Source organism: Anabas testudineus, chromosome 13 (assembly GCF_900324465.2).
Source record: "Anabas testudineus chromosome 13, fAnaTes1.2, whole genome shotgun sequence".
Taxonomy (NCBI): Eukaryota; Metazoa; Chordata; class Actinopteri; order Anabantiformes; family Anabantidae; genus Anabas; species Anabas testudineus.
Window position 1 is genome coordinate 5096914 of NC_046622.1, and position 21915 is coordinate 5118828.

Genomic DNA, 21915 nt, shown 5'->3' on the forward strand with positions numbered 1-21915 from the left:
TGTTTTTCAGTCGCTGGTGCAGCGATCAACTACATTAAGGTGCAACTATAGCAACTGCTGTGAAGCTATACTACACCGGGATGCACAGATGAATCAGCCAGTCGTTTGACCAACTATGTTGGCCGACAATCTATCGGTGTTTCTGTCGAATAGAAAACGGCATCGCGGATGAAATACTAGCTATAACAACAGCAAGGTAACGACGGGTTTGAACTCCTACTAATTAGCTTAATAGCTTTTTTTTTATGGGACAGTGCTGTTTTAGCTAATAGCTAATGCTAACCATAGATGCTACTATAGCAACTTTTACGTTGTTAGGTTGTAAACACAGGCTGCACAACGTGTTTTGTTTGGATGTTTGTAGACTTGAAGTGTGGAACATCTGATAAAAGTCTGTATGTGTTTATAGAGCAGCGACGTTCATAACTTCTGGGTTCATGTTTAGCGCATCGTCGTGCTACTGGTCACCGAGACTTTCACTTTAGTTTCGCAAGATATAACCGTGACTTACATAGAACCGATCATTTCCAAGTGCATTTCGAAACTTTTGGGCTTGTTCTGTATTATCTATAGGTTATTTTAGTGCGTCTGGTGTGTAATATCAGCTGAGGATGCTTTGTGTAATGTCATATTATGTTTACAGTTCTCTCTTTATGAATTGAAGCTAGCCTAATAAGAGTTTAAAGAAAGTCAGCTTTACCCAGTGAGACAAGTAGAATTAATGATCACATATTGTCAGTAGCTGAGTCTACATGATAAATTATCCACATTAAATAGAGAGACCCAGTCAACTTATTTCAGATCCATTGTAGCACCCTGACTACATTATATTATAAATTAAGAGCAGGATTGTCTACAGTTCAGCCATTGTGCTGACAATACTGTTTCAGGGTTTAGATATAGTAACACAAAGACAAATGTAGAGCTAACATAGCCTGGACTTCACTCATTCTGTCAATAAACACAGGTTAATGGGTTTACCTCTGCCAACAAGCATGCATGTTTTTAATCTGTCAACAAAACCAGGCTCAGTTCCCTGTTGCTGTCTGTGGGGACGTCTGAGATATGGAAAATCCTCTGGATAATTTATCCGTTTACTTTTTATCCTATGCATTTGTTTCTACAGAACTAAAACTCCATAACCATGGTATTATAGTTATAGTCTGGCTTGAAGTTATTTTCTAATGAAATGTTCTGCAATAACTTTATCCCAAATACTTTTGTCATTTAAATGCAGAGATTGATTAATCAATTAAGGAATGGCTTTTAACATACCCTCAGTACATGCCTGCTTAACTGTTGCTTTTTTTCAGTTTTATTTCAAAGAAAGTCCAAATCTCTTTATAACTCTTTTCTTTTTCTTTTTTTTTTTACCTGTTAACTGTGTTTTCTTGTCATTTCACAGCTGAGTAGTATGCTGGACGTGGGGAAGTGGCCAGTGTTTGCACTCCTTCCTCCTGAGGAACTAAGGCTTATCCGGCAGGCTTGTGTCTTTGGCAGTGCTGCAAATGAAGCCCTCTACGTCACAGTTAATGATGAGGTAACACTTCAACTTTAGGCCAGGGTTCTTCCTCTCATTTATATTAAGATGTGTTCGAAGGCTTAAAATTTTTTTGATCATTTTCTGTCGAAAAGTGGGTAGAAAAATGCTGCAGGCTTCTCACTCTCTGGTTGATGCAGGGTGCCATTCCAGGCACAGGGATAAGCAGATAGAATGAGGCTATCTTTAGCCATATGTACCTAATACCCAAGCATGCTCCATTTTTATCCTGTAGAAAGGTGCAACCGTGTCTTATCTTTCCACACTTGCTTATTTTTCCCTGTGGCACAAACAGTTTAGGTTTGAGAGAAGGAACATGTGGTACAACACTGTATTTTGGTGGATTTTTTTAAATGTGGGGGTAGATCATATTCAGTCTGTAGACACTTATTTAAGTTGACTTTATTCCTTACAACACATAAACATAACAAAAAATGCATTTAATTATTTAAAATTGATAATTATATTTTAATTGATAATGAAAAATTGTATAATACTATTAATGAATGTTAATATGTTCTTTTCTACCAATATGTTATCATGTACACTTTAACATCTTTCTCTACAATGCAATTCAAACATTATCCAGCATTTGTATTATTATTTATGTAGTTGTCTGCATAACATTTATATATTATTTATTAATATTGGAGACATTTAAGCATTGATGTTTGGTATTTTGCAGGTCTTTGCTCTGGGTACTAACTGCAGTGGCTGTTTAGGACTTGGAGATCTTCAAAGCACCATTGAGCCTCGGAGGATTGATGTCTTGTGTGGAAAGAAGATTGTGTCCCTAAGCTATGGAACAGGACCACATGTGGTTATCGCCACTGCAGGTAATCCGGTTCAGAAAACCTTTTTGTCCCCAAAGGGAAATTTCCTCTGGAATCAGAGGAATGATATTACAGACGAACAAGATGGCAAGTGCCAATGCCTAGAGTCAGGTTTTGTGATGATGCTGTGTCATGTGGCCAAATATTTCATAGAACTAATTCCATATTTTTTAAGAATAGATCTAAGAGGTTTAGGTATATTTATGGTTAGGATAAGCATTAAGGTTTGGTATTTAGTGCTGGTTAACAGGGTAACAGGTTAGGGAATGCCAATGAATGTCTGTATAGTGAGACATGACTGCGTGTGTATCTTTGGTGCTATTTCTGCTTCAGTAAGTAACCATAATTAAATAAGATTCAAATACAGTTCAGTTTCAGTTTAGTTTCTTTCTTTCGCTTTCTGTTTCCTGCTGACTCTAAATAAATCCTCCACTCCTCCTGATTTCCTACCAGAGCTCTGTTGAGACTTTCTCACAATTTCTTTTTGAAGTCAACTTCTTATCTGTTGATAAAATATTAACCACTGTGAAAACATAAAGGTTTGCCCTCTGCTGTGCAGATGGAGAGGTGTTTGCTTGGGGCCACAATGGCTATAGCCAGCTGGGCAATGGAACCACCAATCATGGACTGACTCCTGCCCTGGTGTCTACAAACCTCCAAAGCAAGAGAGTGACAGAAGTGGCCTGTGGCTCCCACCACACTATTGCCCTCACAACTGATGGAGAGGTTCTTTAGTTGTATTCTTACTTTATTTTTTTTCCTGAAGATTGGTGAGTGAGTTTGAGAGTGAACATTTTGCCTCTGTGTTTAGGTCTACGCATGGGGTTACAACAATTCAGGCCAAGTCGGTTCAGGGTCTACTGCCAACCAGCCGACACCACGTCGGGTCAGCAGCTGCCTGCAGAACAAAGTGGTAGTTAACATAGCCTGTGGTCAGCTCTGCTCTATGGCTGTTCTGGACAATGGAGAGGTAAAAAGATCAGTATCCAAATGTTAAACAAGAATAAGTGAACCAGTGCTCCTAGTGTGTTGACATTTTGGCAGTCAACAGCCCTTAATTATTAATGGGGGTTGGTTAATGTGTATCCCTCCCAAGCATGAAGATATTAATGTATTTAGCAAGTACTATATAAGTGAATATATAGGTGGATATACGTGCAAATTGTCTGTTGAGTAACAACGGAGAACTGACAAGGAGTGGAGAGACGAGGATGTTTCAGATTACTTTCAGATATTTAAGATTATGTTTAAGCCAAACACTTGACAGATTTTGAGGAGTGATTTGACTGACGCACAAATTAAGATGTTGTGTTTAGCAGTCTCTCAATTCTGCAGCCAAATTATTTGAAGGACGCAGTCTACAAAGGCACTGGCTTGCAAAGAATCTTGGGATGGCCTTGGCCAAAAAAGGATCCCCCACTTGATTTTTTGTTGCCTTGGCAAAGAAGGCAACAATTTTCTTCTGCATTTGAAAGAGACCTCGAAATGGAATAGCAATCGGTCAACAAATGCAGGATTTAAAAGATGCAGCTCCTGAATTTTGACACAGCTACTGTGATCACATGGTTCAAATGTCAGCTAATTTTTCACATGCACAGCAGTTTAGGACCACAACCTTGTTCCCAGCAGAGCTGGATGTGTGCCACTTAGAAAGATGAACGGGAACTATAAACATAAAAATATTGGGTTGAACTGAAAAATTGGAATTGATTATTAATGCCTGTATTATTAACATAGCAGTAGACATGTGGCTAGCCAGTTTTACCTATTTTTAAAAACTAAACAGATTGCCCAGGAGGAGCACTTAATTCCAACTACATCAGTTATTCTGTTTTCTTAACGAAGAAAGCAATGTTCATCACACAGCAAACACGTGTTTACAGGAAACCTGTGATTTGAAATGAGACATTTCAGAATGTCAGAAAGTGAAGAGGACAACTGAGAGAAAATGCTGAAGTGCTGCTGATTCATTCCATATCTATTCAGATACGTACTAATAGAAGCTAAAACCAGGGGAGTCCTAAACTTAATGGAGGCCGCCTCCCACTAATGCCTCGATATAGTGTGTACATCGTTTGTCTTATGTTTGTAGGTCTATGGTTGGGGCTACAATTGCAATGGACAGCTGGGTTTGGGCAACAATGGAAATCAGCAAACCCCCTGCAGAATTGCTTCTCTTCAAGGTGTCAATATTGTCCAGGTAAGAGTATGATAATAAACCTTACAAGGAGATAAGATCTGTATTTTCATTATTTCTAGAGATGGAACAGTGTGAGCAACAGTGTGGAGTCTGTATCATGAAGTGAGTTTATTCTGACTAAGCTTGGGTCATCTGCCTCACTTAAAATGAAATTAAAACTTAATATATTGAAGCTAATTACCTGATGGCTGTGATTTTTCAGTGATCTGATAGGTTAGTGTTTAGGCTATTGACAGGTGAAATACACAAAACCAAGATAAGGGAGTAAACTGGGATTGTTTCCAGATATCCTGGATGAATTTAACCCTGACTCAGCAGCATGAAAGCACATTAAATCAAGCTGAATTAAGTTACTATGCAGATTTATTCTGTGAAGCAAGCCTGCTTTTGAATAAGCTAACGACCAGGTTAAGATTAATTCTAGTCCGTTCAGCTGTCAATCCCTTTAGAAAATTTATTTTACTGTCATTCAGTAGTCTTCTGTAAAAACAATGCATCATTTTGCTGTCAGAGGTTTGATAAATACATGTTTTATTGCAGTTGTTGACTGTAGGAAACAGTTGGTGCGGTGTATATATAGGCTATAGTCCCATTTACTTGTTTCCTGTGCACAATGGCATGCATGGCCCCCTGCACCCTAAACTGAATAACCCATAGATGGTAAAGTGATTTTGGTTCTAGAAAAGCTGATCAGAGTCAGTTCAGTCAGCTCAGTTCAGTTTGTTCACTTTGAGTGAAGCACGTGCATAATGGAAAAACATCTCTCATGTGGAGCTCAGGTTGCACGATGCCCCCTGGCAACAGTAGATAAAGAGCAGAACGTACAATTGATCATAAAAGCAACAACAGTAAAGACAGGTTTTGGGAAACATATCGTAGCTTCTGCACTTCATTATAAACTATGAATTAAAAGAATAATACTTGATCTTTATTTTAGGTAACATTTACCTCACTCACACTCTTCTTTCCTTATACAGGTTGCCTGTGGATATGCACATACGTTGGCACTGACAGATGAGGGGTTTATTTACGCCTGGGGAGCCAACTCGTATGGACAGTTGGGAACAGGCAATAAAAGCAACCAAGCTCTCCCCACCCTGATAAACACAGACAAGGAGAGGTCAGTGTTATATTGTCATATATCATATTAAAAATTGTTAATATGCGGCCTGCAAAAGAAGGTTTTCATCAGTAGTACTGTAATTCTGTTTTTGTCACTAGGATGGTGGAAGTGGCTGCATGTCACACCAGCCACACATCAGCTGCCAAGACCCAGAGTGGTCAGGTTCTGATGTGGGGTCAGTGTAGAGGTCAGGCAGTGGCCAGCCCCCACCTCACCCATTTCAGCAGCACAGACGATGTCTTTGCCTGTTTTGCCACACCTGCAGTCACATGGCATCTTCTCTCAGTAGGTAAGCACGATTTCCACAACTGAAGAAGAGCCTTACAACTTAGACTCCAAATAACCTGATCTTTTTTTAAACCATTTAATATTGTCCCATTTACTCGTCAATGGGAAACCTGCCATGCTGTGAACATATGTAGCATAGGTGGCATTTGAGCTTGCTGTTTTGTTTATATTTGTTTCTTAATTATATCCTTACGAAAATTCAGTTTAATTCATAAACCACTGAAAAAGTGTTTTTCTGTTGTTTGCTTTTAGAAACAAATAGTGATTCAGTTGAAAGGCGTTATTTTGTGCTTTTTATGTAAACATAACACGTAACTAGTACAAAGAAAGGCTTCATTTAACAGCAAGAATATTCTTATTTGTCCTTTTTAAGAAATGTAAAGGCATTTGATTTATTTTTTTTGCCAGATGGGGATGACTACCTGACTGTCGCCCAGTCTTTGAAAAAAGAGTTTGACAGCCCAGAGATTTCAGACCTGAAGTTCCTTGTTGATGGGAAGTGTATCCATGTTCACAAAGCCCTGCTCAAAATCAGGTACAGATAACGAAGACACTAATAGTACAAAGTTTAAATTATTCATTTTATTTAAAAATGTGTTAAAAATGAACTAGTGCTACTCGTTTTCTATGGGGTTTTTTTTTTTGCAAATAACCAAAGTAACATGTCTAGACATTTTGAGAAGCTGGTGTGTGTTTGGGAAGGTGTACTCTACCACTCTACTCTTTTGGCTTTACTACTTTTCCTTCATTTTATTTATTTTATGTTTAGAGATGACTCTAAGCAACCTGCTTCTCCTTCCTGTTTTTGGTCACATGAATCTATTTTTCACATTTAAAGCTTGTGCCTGGTCATGTGTTCTGAATACTACATAGGAATTGTAGGGAACAGAAACACAGTTTGATGTTGTGTGACTGGTAATTATGGAAACGTGAAATCAAAACAAACTTTATGCAGCTACCATGATAACAAACACAAAAAAAACATCTTCCTTTGCCAATGAAGTTATCGTTTAGCTGATGTATGTTCTGTTGCTATTATTTGAACCTCATCTGTTTAGTTTGCTCATCTTTCCTGTTCACAGTGAAGCAAAGGCAGACCTATTGTTTCCCTTGTTTTGTTTTTTTCTTTTTATAACCACACTTGGCCACAAAGTATTTGCATTCCAGTACCTTGCACTTTTGCACCGTCAGTAGGAAGGAGCCGGAGTGTCTGCAATGTCAACCTTAGTGCACATGCTTACACAAATATGCAGCAGTGCAAAATGCCTGCTTTAGTAAGATCACATGCAAATGACACGTTTCAGATGCTGTTAGAGAATGAAAAGGTTTGTTTGTTGTAAGTTCAACAGTGTTTTGAGCCAGTGAACATAAGCAGTGATATAAATGTGTATAAAAATGCAGATCTGTAATCATAATGCACACTGCAATATGGAACAAATATAGAAAAAGTGGCAAATGTGAATTTTGTTCAGGTGGCAGTGGAACTAGAAAAATACAAAATGTAATAAGTACATGCATACACATGTTACTGGTGTCATCCTTTCAGCATTTTGCAAAAGAAGTCAGCTCCTTTCCTCATCCCTCTGTAGGTGTGAACATTTCCGTGCATTGCTGAACGAAACAGATGAGGATGCCATAGAAATCCACCAGTTCTCATACTTGGTGTACAGAGCCTTTCTGGAGTATCTCTACACAGACACTATCAACCTGCCACCAGAGGATGCTATTGGTAAGCCATTTGCAGCACTTAACTTGCTGAAAGCACTAGGAATGCAGGCCGTGCACAGTCCTAAGCACACCCACCTGTGTGTTGCTGTTGTGTGTGTAGGGCTGCTGGACTTGGCTACTTTCTACCGAGAGACAAGGCTGAAGAGGCTGTGCCAGGAAACAATCAAGAGAGGCATCTCTGAGGAGAACGCCATCACTCTGCTCTCTGCTGCTGTCAAGTATGAGGCGCGGGTAAGCTTATAGCCCTTGACACACAGTCACACACCATAGTGGTGGTGGGGCCCTTCACAGTAGCTAGTCAGTTATACTCCTCAGCAATGACCACACAGCCCTCTTCATTTTTAGGACCTGGAGGAGTTCTGCTTCAAGTTTTGTGTCAACCACCTAACAGCTGTCACTCAGACCCAGGCCTTTGCAGATATGGATCACGACCTGCTCAAGAACTTCATTAGTAAGGCCAGCCGCTATGGCGCCTTCAAGAACTGACTTGAGTGCCACTTGAGTGGCCAATCAATATGATGAGGTTTAAGCTTACTGATTTGCAGACAGTAGATCTTAAACCAAAGGAAAGACCAGCCTGATTATTATTTCAAAGCCATGTCGCTGGGGATACAATGGCTGGGAATGCTGCCTGATGTGTCTATGTTACTGCCCTAAACCTATTCCAAACACACTGTAAATATTGGACTACATCACCAGTCCAGTCCCAAGCAATGGCACAGACGTGACGTGCAAAAGGCCAAATGAAAAGATATGTCACAGTGGTCACCTTTTTGTTATCTTTGTGTTACTGGCAGTACAATATGCTTTGTCTGATCAAACTAGTCACCATACAGATAAGCTGGTGGGACTTTTTTCACAATATCAATCAGCTCAGGCAGGATGCATGAAAATGCTTTTAAACTAAGTATAATTAATACCAACATAAGGGACTGCCATTAAGGTAGCAGTATAGTTATCACACTGCCCTTTATCTGTACGTAAAACAAATTATCAGCACACATAATGTATTGTAGTACAGGGTCTGATCAGGAGTGTCAGGAAGTTATTAGCAAATTAATTTAAGTCAGCCATGAATTGACTATTCACATTATATTGCTTTTTTTTTGAAGCCTTGATTTTTGAGCTTTCTCTAGTCAGATTTAGTGGTTTAAAAAAGACAAAAACATGCCATCCAATATTTAACAGTAACTTACAGTTACTGATAGATGTTTGATCAACAGTTGCACAGTTTTGCTGAGGACAGTTACTTCAGCCTCCATCAGCAGACTGATAGGAGGAAAGAAATGTGTTCAGTTACACTTTACAAGAGATAAGGACGTGCTGCTGTGCGTTTACTGGTGTTCAGATTAACCCTTTCTTTACATATGTTACTTACACAAACGTATTGATTCCACTGTAGCCTGTCAGTGATGTTGCACTGTAGACAAAGCTGATTTTACTCAGTCAGTTTTTTTATTGCAATTTGGTATGTTTACAAAAATGTGGTTATTGTTTTGTTTGTTTTTTTGTTTGCTTTTTTTTTTACATGTTGGCAGCAAACTTCTTGTTATTTTTTTTTACCCGTGTTTCTTTACATATCTTCCCTCTTAGCACCTTATAGTAAGTAAATAGTATTTGTGTTGCGTAAATGCAAGCTAGAGGAGCCAGCTGAGGTGGCTTGGGCATTTGTTTTGCATGCCTGCGCGACCATGGATGTATGGATGGATGGATAAATGCAAGCTTACTGTTGAATAAAGCTCAAGTCTCATATAGGACCACAAGGTCTTTAAATATATAAGAATATAGAATATATATAAAACATAGTTACCAGGTAATTCCACATTGAATTAGTCTAAATAGAATGTAACAGACTGGTTTTACTTTATCACTGCATTTATTAAATTTTTTGTAATATTTTGATAATTACTGACTACCTGTGTGTTCTTGTTATTATTGTTTTGTATGGGCAATTCTGTAAGCTGCTGACAGTGGCACTAATAGTAACATTTGATCTAAAAAGTATTAAAATCAATAACTATAATGATGTATTATTGCTATGTGGTCTGTTTTGGAATAGTTCTTTACTTTTTATACATGCATAATGTAAAATACTGAACATGATATTAACACAATGTTCGTGTCAATGCAAGCTGCAACTGAGTTTTACCAATAGCAGTTCAAAGCATTAACAGGTCAATTTGTTGTACTTGAATACTATTAATAGTAAATAGTTTTGTACTTATGCAATTCTGTGGCGAATGCCAGTGGATTAGCCAGATTGCATATTGAAGTTTTCACTTCTCCCTCATTCTGTTTTCAAGTGCTTTCGCTAAAACGTTACCACACCACTTACCGCATCTGCATATTAGTGCTGCTTTAACTCAGGCATGCATTTCCTTTGAAAATGATCATTCATCCATCAACCATTCAACCATCCGTTGAGGGAAATGGAAAGAAACAAAACCTATTCATGTGTTAAATAGACATGTAAAACTTAATATACAACTTGTAATATTGCTAGTGTGTGTTAGGTAACAAGGGGAAGTAATTATTAAAACGTGCATACATTACATGCATACAGTGTTAAACATATTTGCATTTGACAAGTAATAGACTCAGTTCTCTCTTCCTGAAAGAGGAAACATAATTAACATGTATGACTGTGTATTTCCACATGTGCAGATGCAGCTATGTTAGAGTGCCACATAAGTCGGGCAGATTTCTTTCAAAACTGTGCCAAGAAAACATTCAGTCTAATGCAATCCAATACAGCTGCTCTGCATTGAATTCTACTTTTACACGGTTATCATTTCTCTGATTTCTGTTTTATAGATCAGGTGTTAGCAAATCTTGAGTCCAATCAATGCAACAATTTCATCGCATGATGTTTACGGTGTAACAAAGAGCACCATGACACTTCATGGTGCTATTGGGAGAATGGTGAGATTATAGTTCAGTTGTTTAAGCTGAATACAGCACTACGTATGGCAAAAAAAGGCCATGGCATACAAGCTAGAAACAAAACAACAGTGGACAGAAGATTATGATATGGGACAAATGTCAGGGTGACCGTCTGCCAGCTGAAACGCCGTAGGAGTTGAGTGAAGCAGCATTAGAATGACCCTAAATATAAAAGTACATCTTGTACAGAAGCCATTCAAATAAAGACGGTCCACCTTTTTTGAGTGGCCCATTCAAAGCCCAGGTCCTACTCCTGTAGAGTTGTTGTAAAACGTTCTCAGGAGAGACTTTCACACTGTGTTTGTCTTTACTTGTGATTTAGAAGAAGATCAGATCACATTTTCTAACCCGTAGATGTGCAGAAATACATTCTTACAAACAATAGAAGTACAGAAATGTCACTCTTTCACATGCTTTTTTTTATATCACTAAACCATGTTGTTACAGGATGCGGTCAGAAGCACCTTACAAGATAATAATATACTGATATAAATGCTTTTCAAGCTTCATCATCTCATATCAAAGGATGTCCTGGTTTTAGTTTGAGTACTAACGTCACAGTAGTCCTTACAGGTATGTTTCAGCGTATTGTGATAAAAACCAGATCACCCACTGCCAAATGATAATCACGTTAAGTGGTTCCAGCTAATGTCTTGTTCCCAAACAAATTACATTACATTTATTTATATATAGCTATGAGGGTAATACCTACAGTGATACACAGTAGTTGGTGTCAAGTCCTCTGGTGGCTGACAAACTAGTTGGGGCAAGTACAACATCTTTAACACGCACTGGTTGCACACACAAGTTCAACGGTTTTATGTGGAACAGGAACGTGCACACGGCTGCCAACGGTAATTGGTACTCTGCCACATAACCTCCACCCCCTTCAGGTTGCGCCTTTAGTTGGCTCCTCTACTCACTGCTCCTAAATCAATACAAAGTGATAACACCACATCCTGTTAGCACATCAGTTTGTGGCTGCAGTAAGATGATCGACTTCTTTGAGTTTCATCCTGTGTCTGCAAAGCCTGTAAAAATGAATGATAAGTTGGTTTGTCTTTATCATACTACTCTGCATAGCTTATAAAGCATGCATGTTGCCACAAAATTCAAATTAGTGGTCTAACAGTCAGCCCACCTGGAACAACAGTATACTGTGATACATGTAAATGAAAAGTGAAACAGGAAATGATTCTGAAATTGGGAAAACTGACACAGAGTTCATAATACATGCAATAAGGCAGCATTTTATGAGACTGCAGATGTGTAGTTTGTGGTTTTTGTAGAGGTAGGGAACATTTCTTTTTGCAAAGGAGTCAAATGCTTTGACAGTGTGGGGGTGTAAACTGCCCTTGAACCACAGCAGATTCTTCTTGTGCTTTTTAAATGTCAGGAGGACTTTGGTTTAGCTTTCATTTTTACTTAAGACTTTCCAGGACAAGATGAAGACAAAAGATAAAGGCACGATTCTCACTGTGCACGTATTGCTTTCTAAGTGTTAATCTGGAGAAGGTACAACGGACCCGTCACTTGCCTCGGGACTTTAATCTGTCATTTCTCTTAAGCCCTTCTTGTGTCTTTGGTAAAACATTGTCTTATTTTTTCACAATTTGCTATCACAGAAGAAAAATGTGGCATCTCACTCTGCAATATTTGTGGTCTACGCTCTGGTCTGTGAAATGCTGTTCAAATGGGTTGTGCAGCTTTCACTTGTTGTGTGTGTTGATGTTGTCACAATATCGGTGCAGTATTCGGTTTCTATGGTGAACATAACAGAATAAGAATAAAGCCCTTTGAGTCTCAGTGAAGCTGTCCATGCTGCAGAATGTCTCTTTGCAAGTTTGCGTATTTGTTCAGTAGTGCTAGTTATTCATGTTGCAGCAACAAAACATGATGCATTTTTGGTTCTGCATTAATTTAGATATAGGAAATTGAAAATCAAGTCATGTCATGTCATGTCATGTCATGTCAAGTTCTTTTGGGTTTCAAACCCCCAAAGCAAGTCATCAAACAAAAATCTCACCCACTCTAGTTTGCATGAGTTCAAGTGAATTATCTACTTCCTTTCGAATGCATTCACAATTAATACAATATTTATACACTGTCTTGCTTTTAATTTAGGCATTAGATGAGATGACACAATGCTCATGTCTGTGCCGTAACACAATGCTACTCAATGCTACAATGCCAATTCATGCACTAGATGTCAGCTTAGCTTAGCTTAACACAAAGACTGGAAACTATGCAAAGATTATACTGTAAAATGTCATTAAATCAATTAATTAACGAACATGAAATGCACAGAACAACATGCAACCTGCAACCATGCAACCAGAGGGTACAAAAGACGGAGTCAGACCACATCCAATTCCTTGCTTGTCTTGTGCAAACTTGGCCAATAAAGCTGATTCGGATTCTGATTCTGAACATGTATACATTTAGGCTCTAATGGTTGCTCCAGGCTGACTGGCTGCATCACTACACACAGTTATGTTCAATACAACCAGACTAAACAGTATCACTTCACAAGTTTCACTGAGTATGTTTTCAATTTGTAAGGTTTGAGGATATCATCAGATCTGTAACCCTTGTCTGACCACACTATTATGTCACCCTAATATCATTCTCAGCGGTTTGGCTCTTGTATTTCAGTGCTTTCACTCTTGGCCTTGGGGGTGCCAGACAGTTTCCTGGCATTGTGAGAAATTTAACAGTCCAGGGATTTCAGACACATGTTTTTGTTTATTGACTACATACTTGCATGTGAAGCGCTTGTTTTTATGTGCTGGATGGAACTATTTTGCAAGCTCAAGACAATAGTACAGTTTTTTTTATTTTCATGAACATTTCATTGTAGCCTTGATGCTGTTTATTTTTTGGCGAACTGACAAAGAGAGGCACTGTGCCCATTAAACACCCACCGTCTCTTTGATTCTCTGCAAGATTTTCCTTCATTTGTCTGGATATTGTTGGCAACTTTTTGAAAGTTCAAGATTCAAGAGCTTCATTGTCACACACCAGCATTGCAGTAAGACAGTGAAATTTGGCTTGTTCGAACTCTCAGTCTAAAAATCAGAACAATCAGAAGCATTCGAATGTGAGGTAAAGAGTGGATTTATCAGAAAAAGACTTGTTTGATCTATCAGACAAGCATTAGTTTAGTGAAGGTAGAGTATAGAGTATATATGTAGGGTTTATTTCCTGTTTGACACTTATCAACAACCACCCATCTAAAATACACGCAAAATACACAAATGTTACACAAACAACAAATAAAGAAGCTGAAAGCATTTTATAGTTAGAATACCGAGTCTGATTATTTATACATTTCAGTTCTTCCCTGCTAAGCTACTTCACTTGCAACAAAGACCTCAATGTTTTTACTGACTGCCAAGTGGAGAGTTTCTACTGAAGGAGAACTTGAATGCTAGTTTCACAGTGAGCTGAGAGGAGAAAGATGTGGGCATGGACTGACAAGGGCATCTAAGAAAGCCACTGAATAGAGAAAGCATTTTGTTCTGTCTCATTTCCAATGTCACTTGCAGAATGAAATGCTGGTCTTCTTTAGTAGAAGTGCTGCCCACACAAGCAGTCGGAAACAACAAGGAGACAGTTCAGTTCTCCGGTGCCTCCCATCAGACTTGGGAAGGCACTCACCTCGGTGACCTAGAGGTTTAGTGAACTCCTCAGACACGTTCTGCCTTGAGTTTTTAGTAACAGCTTTACTAATGAAGAAAAAACAATCTGCAAACCATTTGAAGAACAAGATGAGTTCGATTTTAAGAATAATATAGAAATCAACTTCTTACTTTAGGTAGTATTACAAGTCTACTACTGCATTATATATATATATACTCAACTTATTTAAGTATTGCATTTTATGAACTTTTACTTTTTTAGCTGCAGAGTGACTAATAAATAAATCTGTCAAATTAATCTAATGAAGTAAGAAAAGTACAGTATTTCCCTCTGACACACTGGAGTAGTAGTGTAAAGTACAGTATTTGAATACTAGTACTATGTTGCACTACAGCTGTGTTGGATGTTGTAAAAGTAATCAGATAATGTAACTCTATTACTTATGTTGCTTTAATATCCTCAAATGTTTTTTTCAGTTAACAGATGATTTCACTTGATATTCTTGGCTTCACAAATGCACATGGTTCATACTGATTTTTATTTTATTTTATTTGAAATAGGGTCATATTGCTAATAGGGTCAATATTGCTGCTATAACTTTATTATTTTTAAGTCAAAACATAGATTTTTGTGTAAAAAAAAACTGCTGCTAATTATGGAAACTTATTCTAAAGTTTTGGTGAATTCCCTCACATGGCAGTGCTGTGTTGGTTGATTCGTTAACTGTAAAGACAAACAAAGGAGTAGGAGGAGTGGAGGCAGTGGGAGGGGTTTTACGCGGCTGCTCTCCCTTCCACACTCGTTCTCTGATACCAGCACAAAGGAGAAGTAGGAACTCTGTGTGAGCATGATGCGTGCTGAGCAGTCTGGGGAGAGTGAGAAAGAGAGGCAGACAGGGAAATAGAAACAGAGCCAAAGGGCAAACAGGGAAACACACTTGCGTTGTGACACACAGACGGAGAGCAGGAGCTCAACTCACACTTCATTTCTGTTCCTGTGCAGAAGCCTGGTGGTGTGTGTTTGGAAAGCTGATGACAACTTTGCTGCCCTGGAACTAAAAAGGACAATAACACAGGATTGAATTTTGACAAAGGAAAGGGATTATGTCATGAGGACATCTCTCTAACAGACGTAAATGTGGATATGTCATCAACTTTTCTGTGGACTAGTGCTCGTGGCGGTTGGGGACTTCTTGAGTGAAAAGGGGACCCATTTCTGTGAGGGATTTATCTGAGTAAGTACAGCTCAGCCTGCAACTTGTGGGGTGCAGCCTGGTCGAGAGACAAGGCAGGGGGAGGGGAAGATACTCCAGCCTGAATCTCTGTCCTCTGGGAGGGGTCTTTTCAACAAGAGGTAACCCCCATATAACCCCAAATAACTACATCAAGACAGGAGAGGAAATCATGCTGACCATATGCAGCAGTCTTATCTAACATGGACAAAGAAACCTTCATGCGGTGGCCTGAATGACAGAGTGTCTCAGTGCATCCAGTTATAGAACTGTTGTGCTTTACTCTCCATTCATGTTGAATTTGCTGTACAGTGCAGACCTATCTTCATATTTCTATACATAACAGCCATTTATCATCCCCCCACTCTTCACCTTTCAGAATGTACACCACCACATCATCCGAAAACAACTCAACAAATAACTCTATGTGCATCAAGAATGATGAGTTCAAATACCCACTGTATAGCGCAGTTTTCAGCATTGTGTTTGTGGTGGGACTGATCACTAATGTTGTGGCTATTTATATATTCACCTGCTCCCTCAAGCTCAAAAATGAGACCACAACTTACATGATGAACTTGGTGGTGTCCGACCTACTGTTTGTCTTCACACTGCCTCTGAGGGTCTTCTACTTCATCAACCGGAACTGGCCTTTTGGAAGCATGCTCTGCAAGGTGTCTGCCTCTCTGTTCCACACCAACATGTATGGCAGCATGCTCTTTCTCACCTGTATCAGTGTGGATCGCTTTTTGGCCATTGTGTACCCTTTTCGCTCAAGGACGCTCAGGACAAAACGCAATGCTAAGATAGTGTGTGCTGCTGTATGGGTGCTGGTGCTGTCAGGGAGTCTTCCAACGGGGTTCAAGTTGGAATCAACCACACATGAGAACAAGACTAATGCCACTTTCTGCTTTGAGAACTTCTCCTCCAATCAGTGGAAATCTCACCTATCTAAGGTGGTCATCTTCATAGAGACAGTGGGCTTCTTCATCCCGTTGCTACTTAACGTAGGTTGCTCTGTCATGGTGTTGCAGACATTGCGTAGCCCCCAAACCATCAGTCGTGGGGGGAAATTGAACAAAAAAAAGATCCTGCGGATGATAATTGTACATCTTTTTATTTTTTGTTTTTGCTTCATCCCCTACAATGTAAATCTGGTTTTCTACGCTCTTGTCCGCACCAAAACCTTGAAAGGCTGCTATGTGGAGTCTGTGGTTCGAACCATCTTCCCAATAGCCCTCTGCATTGCTGCATCCAACTGCTGCTTTGATCCCATCGTTTACTACTTCACCTCTGAGACTATCCAAAACTCTATTAAGAGAAAGTCTCAGACCAGCAGTAAATATGATGTCAGGTTCTCCGAGGCCCTACCGTCAGAAACTAGTTCCAATCTGCACTTCAGCCTGAGGAGTCTCAAAACTAAAGTCTTCCGCAGTGAGTCTACAGTGTGATTGCTACACACATAACAGGTATTAAAATCAATCTTTCCATAGAAAAAAAGAAAAACCTCCGTAAGACGAGGGGAATTGATTTTTTGGAGTGCTTAATAAAGCACCTGCCAAAGAAGTATTATCAAATGTTAGTCTTCATCTCAGGGCAAATGTTGGGACCTGTCACTGACAGCGTCTGCTCTGCTGTATTATTTCTACATCTGTGGATTTGTCATTACTACTTACAAGTTTCTCTGTCCTGTGGAAAATACTGTAAATGTGTTAAGCAAATTGCTCTGCCAGTGACCTGGAAGGGAATGTGATTACTGAACAGCGTGAAAGTTTTATTAAATACTAGATGTGCCTGTAAATCTGTACATTTCCATTGTAAGTTGTGGTGCTAACTATAGAGTGCAGCAGTATATATTAAATTAACATAAAGATATATCGAACTATAGGTTGTACAGCGATTTTTTTATTGTGGATTATAAATTGTTTTTTGTTCTGGTAGCATTTCATTATAGACTGTATTAATCTTTATTACCATGAAATGCACTGGCACAGAATTCCACATACTGCACTCAAGCCACAGTAATGAATAAAACTCATTTACTGTCTAAAACAATGATCGCACCTGGAAACGTTTGTCATTTGCGTTTCTTTTTTTTTTTTAACGTACCTTGAAAGGATCATCACAGAGCAAAACCCACAATTACATGACGAAACATGTTTATTTACAGCATTAAACCTCATGAGATTTGCACGCCTCTGGTTTAGACAAGTCACGTGAAGACCATGGTGCAGTGCACCACAGCAGACAGGTGTGGCTTGACACCACTTAGCTGCAAAACCACTTATGACTATCCTGGTCATGGTAAAAAAAGCGGAAGTAGAAAGTCTGATGGAGTCTGGTCTGCCTCCAACTGGGGAGTGCCAGCTTCCTGTGTGGTAACCAGTGGTAGAGGAGAGGAAGTCTTCTTTAATGGCAACTGACAAAGAGACAATTCACAGTTTTTAAGCAACAAGTATCAATGTAAATGTGGTGAAAGACCCACCAAATTAAGAATAGTTAGATCGTATGCAATGAGGATCATTTCATAAACACAATGAATGGATCAGTAGGAACTAGATCTAGAAAAGAGTCCAAAGAGTGAGCTGTCTTTTATGTTTAGCTTAACCTAGATAGGAATTCCACTTTATCATCCTGTTACTTTTTGTTTTCCCTTCCACAAGGACTCAGTGTTTTTATCGTTTCTGACAAGGCTTGGCCTCTTCACCAGAACAGTACGATCAGTGCAGCTATGTCACGTGACGTAGCTCACACCCTTATGTGTATTGAGAAACAACAATAAAGTCTGATTTAATTTACAAGAAACCTAATCAGAACATCCTGTTTGTAGTTTTCTAGAAAAACAGATGTGTGAAGCATTTGTCCCACTGTGGACAATTGATATGGCACCGCTGAGGAGTGTACGCAGTGTGAGAGTGAATAACACAAAGCATATGGTGCTTTAACGTTATTGACATAGCTTGAAGGTCAGTCTGCAGAACTTGGTTCTGGGGCCATGTGAGCAAGTCAAGGGCAGGGTTGAGGATCTGGGTTCTGAAAACAAAGTATAACTTGACACTGAGGCCGTTCCTCTCATCTGTCTAACATAAACTAGAATCAGTGTTGATCAGACATCTTATTTTAAGAAGATCTTTTCTATTTTATACGTTAGCAACCGGCAAATAAAATAAATGGTGGGAATGAGTCAGTCAATCTTGCGTGCAAGTTGTGTGTTTAAATGCAAACTTTGCAGACCGTCATGCAGTCATGCTTTTTGCTATCTGAGCCAAAGGTCACAGTAGACACACAGAGGAACAAACAAATGAAACCACTGTTTGAATAATAATATATTTATCAAGACAAAACACTGATTATCTAACGTAACTGTAACGTGCACCTGGCGTGACTATATGAGGGAACAGGTCTTATTGAGTATTCTGTGTTCTTTTAAATGCACACACTCGACTCAGCACCTTCCTCAAACACAGTGACTGCAACTTCCAGAATTGTCTTAGTTGTTTTCCGATTTTACAATGAGAATGTTACTTAACATCAAAAATACACACGCACTAATAGGTTTAACAGTTGTATGAGCTCAATGCATCAGTGATCTGACCTCTCACTTGAGCCCAGCTGGCTCCTCTGCATACACAACCGTTATCTAATCAGGCTGACCTCTCCTTCCCAGCAGGTTGCAGGGTGAGAAAATACAGATGCCGCACTGCTTGTCATCACATGCATTCTGTTCTGCATTACTGTCATAATTTCAAAGAGAAATCCTGTTGTGTCAGTGATGATGTAAATAAGGAAATATGACGTTTCATGAAACTTCCCCAATTCTAGGATTATAAAAAAGTTTCGACATCAGTGTTTTTATCTACATGAATATCACAGACACCCAAAAAAAAGGGGCGCCACCATCATCAGGGTCGTCACAGTCAGCGCCATCCGACAAGTCTTAGTGAAGATAAAAAAACAAGTCTGCATCTAGCCTTTAACTTTTAGCTTCAGGGTCCCACTGCTCTGTGGTAAATTCAGCATGTTTTCTCCAATGAACCTTTTAATGTCTGCTTTGAAGTTCTGTAAGGACCGGCTGACTGGAGATCCTCTGGTGTGTTGAGAACTCGTGTCAGGAGTCATTCTGCTGGAGTATTGACAGAGACCTCAGTATTTATGGGCTTTCGGGGAAGAGTAGGATGGATGGAGTCGGGGTGAGACCAGGGTGAGATCCTCATCCTCTGCTCAGCTCTAGATCACATGACAAGTGAAGTGCTGATTCCACTAAATGGATGTGGAGAGAGGAGGTCTCTGTAAAAGATAATCAGCCGTTTTTCCTGCTTGGCTCACATCATAAACTGCCTTGGTTCTGGGTATTATTATCATTCTATTAAAAGTTTGTCACCCTCTGGGGCAAAGGCAGAGGTCTTGCTTGCAATACAACTTTCCTGACTGGGAAAGATGGGGCAATAAAAACACACAATGCAGGAGGCAGAACACTGCATTAAGAAACCATTTCTCAGGATGTGGTTAGACAGAAAAGAAGGATCTTGCTTGTTTAAGCACAACAGCCTACTCATTCTGAAATCAGAAGCAGCACTGAACTAATAACCACTGGTGGAAGGAGTGCAGTAGCTGCAAGCAGGGCGGTAAACGAAATAACTGCACCAACCAGTCACATGTAATCCTCCTTAACTCCCCGTCGCCTCAGACCATAAACAGGCCTTATCAATCCCTGCAGGAGTTATTTGACCAGATCAAGTCTTGCATTGTGTAACATCTTTGGAATGAAACAGAAAGTATAAGCAGCACACTGAGAAAATACTCCCTTTATCAACAAGAACATGCACAGTATGCAGCATGTGTGAACTGTTGTGGTCTTGCATATTAGTATAATACACAAATACAGCCAGGAAACGAAAATAGAACATTTAGCTCATCTTTGACGAGGCGTGAGAGCACAATGCTCGTCACTGTTCCCTTCTTCGCTAAGATGACTCTTTACCTTGAGGCAAGATTTCAGAGCCTGTTTGTGCTTGAAAATCGTGGTTGGAGCATGTGTGACATTAGTTTGCCAGAAACTTCCTGCACAGATCTGACAGACAATGAATTATGGAGAAACACTGCTCTGTGGATCCACTGGGAAGTCAAGCCTGGACTGTTCTGATGTTATCAATATAAAATACATAAACACCTAAGATATGTGTGTGTGTGTGTGTGTGTGTGTGTGTGTGTGTGTGTGTGTGTGTGTGTGTGTGTGTGTGTGTGTGTGTGTGTGTGTGTGTGTGTGTGTTTTTTTTACTTTGTCCCTGTGTGTGGGTGTGTTAAATGTTGAGAAATACCTCCGAAGTGTGTTCCATGGTAAAGGGAGAACCCACAAGTCTCAGCATGAGCATGACACTTGTAGGAAGTGGGGTTAACTGTTCTGTGAATCCAGCTGGGAATTCCCACACACTCACTTACACGCACTGTTATACATATTGACACACATTATTACAGTCACATTTTTGGGTTAACAGATTTATTTCCTAGAAACAACCCTGTGTGTTAAAGTACCCTACACTGTCTCTGCCCCCAGTACATCCAATGTGAGCTATTAGTAGAAATATACAGTACGTACATCCAGTATTTGCTTCAGTGTGAGTGTTTTAGCCCGACTGAACACAATATTAGAGCCTGTTGGATGAAAAAATAAATTGAGATGAAAGAAGGTTGTGGTTCCCTGAGATAGGCATCCTTCCTTTGAAAACCCCTGGGGGTTTAAACAATGTCTGACTGGCCATTGTGAACACATTGATCCTCTTTTATAACTACAGCTTCTAGTCCACTGGCACATGTCCCACACCCTGTCAAAGATCCTTGTGGCAAATAATAGTATAAAATATAAAATGCTAACAAATTAAGATGATTAATAAATAACAATGTGACAGCTTACAGGAAAAAGGTAATAAAAAACTTGAGTTGCTGTTTTATTGGTTAATAATTTATTCAGATATTATTGATAAATGAGTTTACTAAATGTCTGTGAAGATTCTAAGTCATCCAAGTCATGGTTCCATTTAGCATATGACAGGATTAGTGATGTGCCCAAAACCAGCAGCACAGCACAGACTTGTAAACAAATGGCCTTACTCAGTAGCATAACTCACACATAATATAGCATGACACTCACAGAGGTCAGCCTTGAGGTCAGAATGTTCCCCATGAGGAATTTCCACAGAGCCTCCTAGACCACACAATACTCTCCCTCCCTTCCTCCGCAGAATTCAGGCTCCTTTAACCACAGAAAATTACAATTTTACTACTGACTGAGGTGATATCCTCTCTGCTCAACACACGCTTTGTCCTACAAAATCACAGGTCTTAGTAAAGTTTTATCATATTTGCTGCTTACTCCATAAATTCTTAATT

General features: G+C 39.4%; 2 protein-coding genes across 2 annotated transcripts; both read left to right on the forward strand.

Annotated features, from left to right (window-relative positions):
* rcbtb2 (regulator of chromosome condensation (RCC1) and BTB (POZ) domain containing protein 2) lies at positions 1-9716 on the forward strand. Its single transcript, XM_026377758.1, has 12 exons — positions 1-196; positions 1406-1540; positions 2226-2376; positions 2933-3099; positions 3185-3343; positions 4466-4573; positions 5551-5693; positions 5795-5985; positions 6393-6519; positions 7574-7713; positions 7813-7943; positions 8058-9716. Exons 2-12 carry the CDS (start codon positions 1415-1417, stop codon positions 8196-8198), a joined length of 1584 nt encoding a protein of 527 aa, XP_026233543.1. The 5' UTR covers positions 1-196; positions 1406-1414; the 3' UTR covers positions 8199-9716.
* Positions 9717-15108: 5392 nt separating this feature from the next.
* On the forward strand, positions 15109-17583 carry lpar6a (lysophosphatidic acid receptor 6a). The gene has a single exon (XM_026340394.1). It carries the CDS (start codon positions 15909-15911, stop codon positions 16977-16979), a length of 1071 nt encoding a protein of 356 aa, XP_026196179.1. The 5' UTR covers positions 15109-15908; the 3' UTR covers positions 16980-17583.
* Positions 17584-21915: the final 4332 nt, after the last annotated feature.

Excerpts from the sequence above, each read along its gene's own strand:
- lpar6a (XM_026340394.1), top strand. The coding sequence starts at position 15,909 with ATGTACACCACCACATCATCCGAAAACAACTCAACAAATAACTCTATG.
- rcbtb2 (XM_026377758.1), top strand. The coding sequence starts at position 1,415 with ATGCTGGACGTGGGGAAGTGGCCAGTGTTTGCACTCCTTCCTCCTGAG. Across the intron at positions 1,541-2,225 it reads ACGTCACAGTTAATGATGAG|GTCTTTGCTCTGGGTACTAA; the intron begins GTAACACTTCAA and ends GGTATTTTGCAG. Across the intron at positions 4,574-5,550 it reads AAGGTGTCAATATTGTCCAG|GTTGCCTGTGGATATGCACA; the intron begins GTAAGAGTATGA and ends TTCCTTATACAG.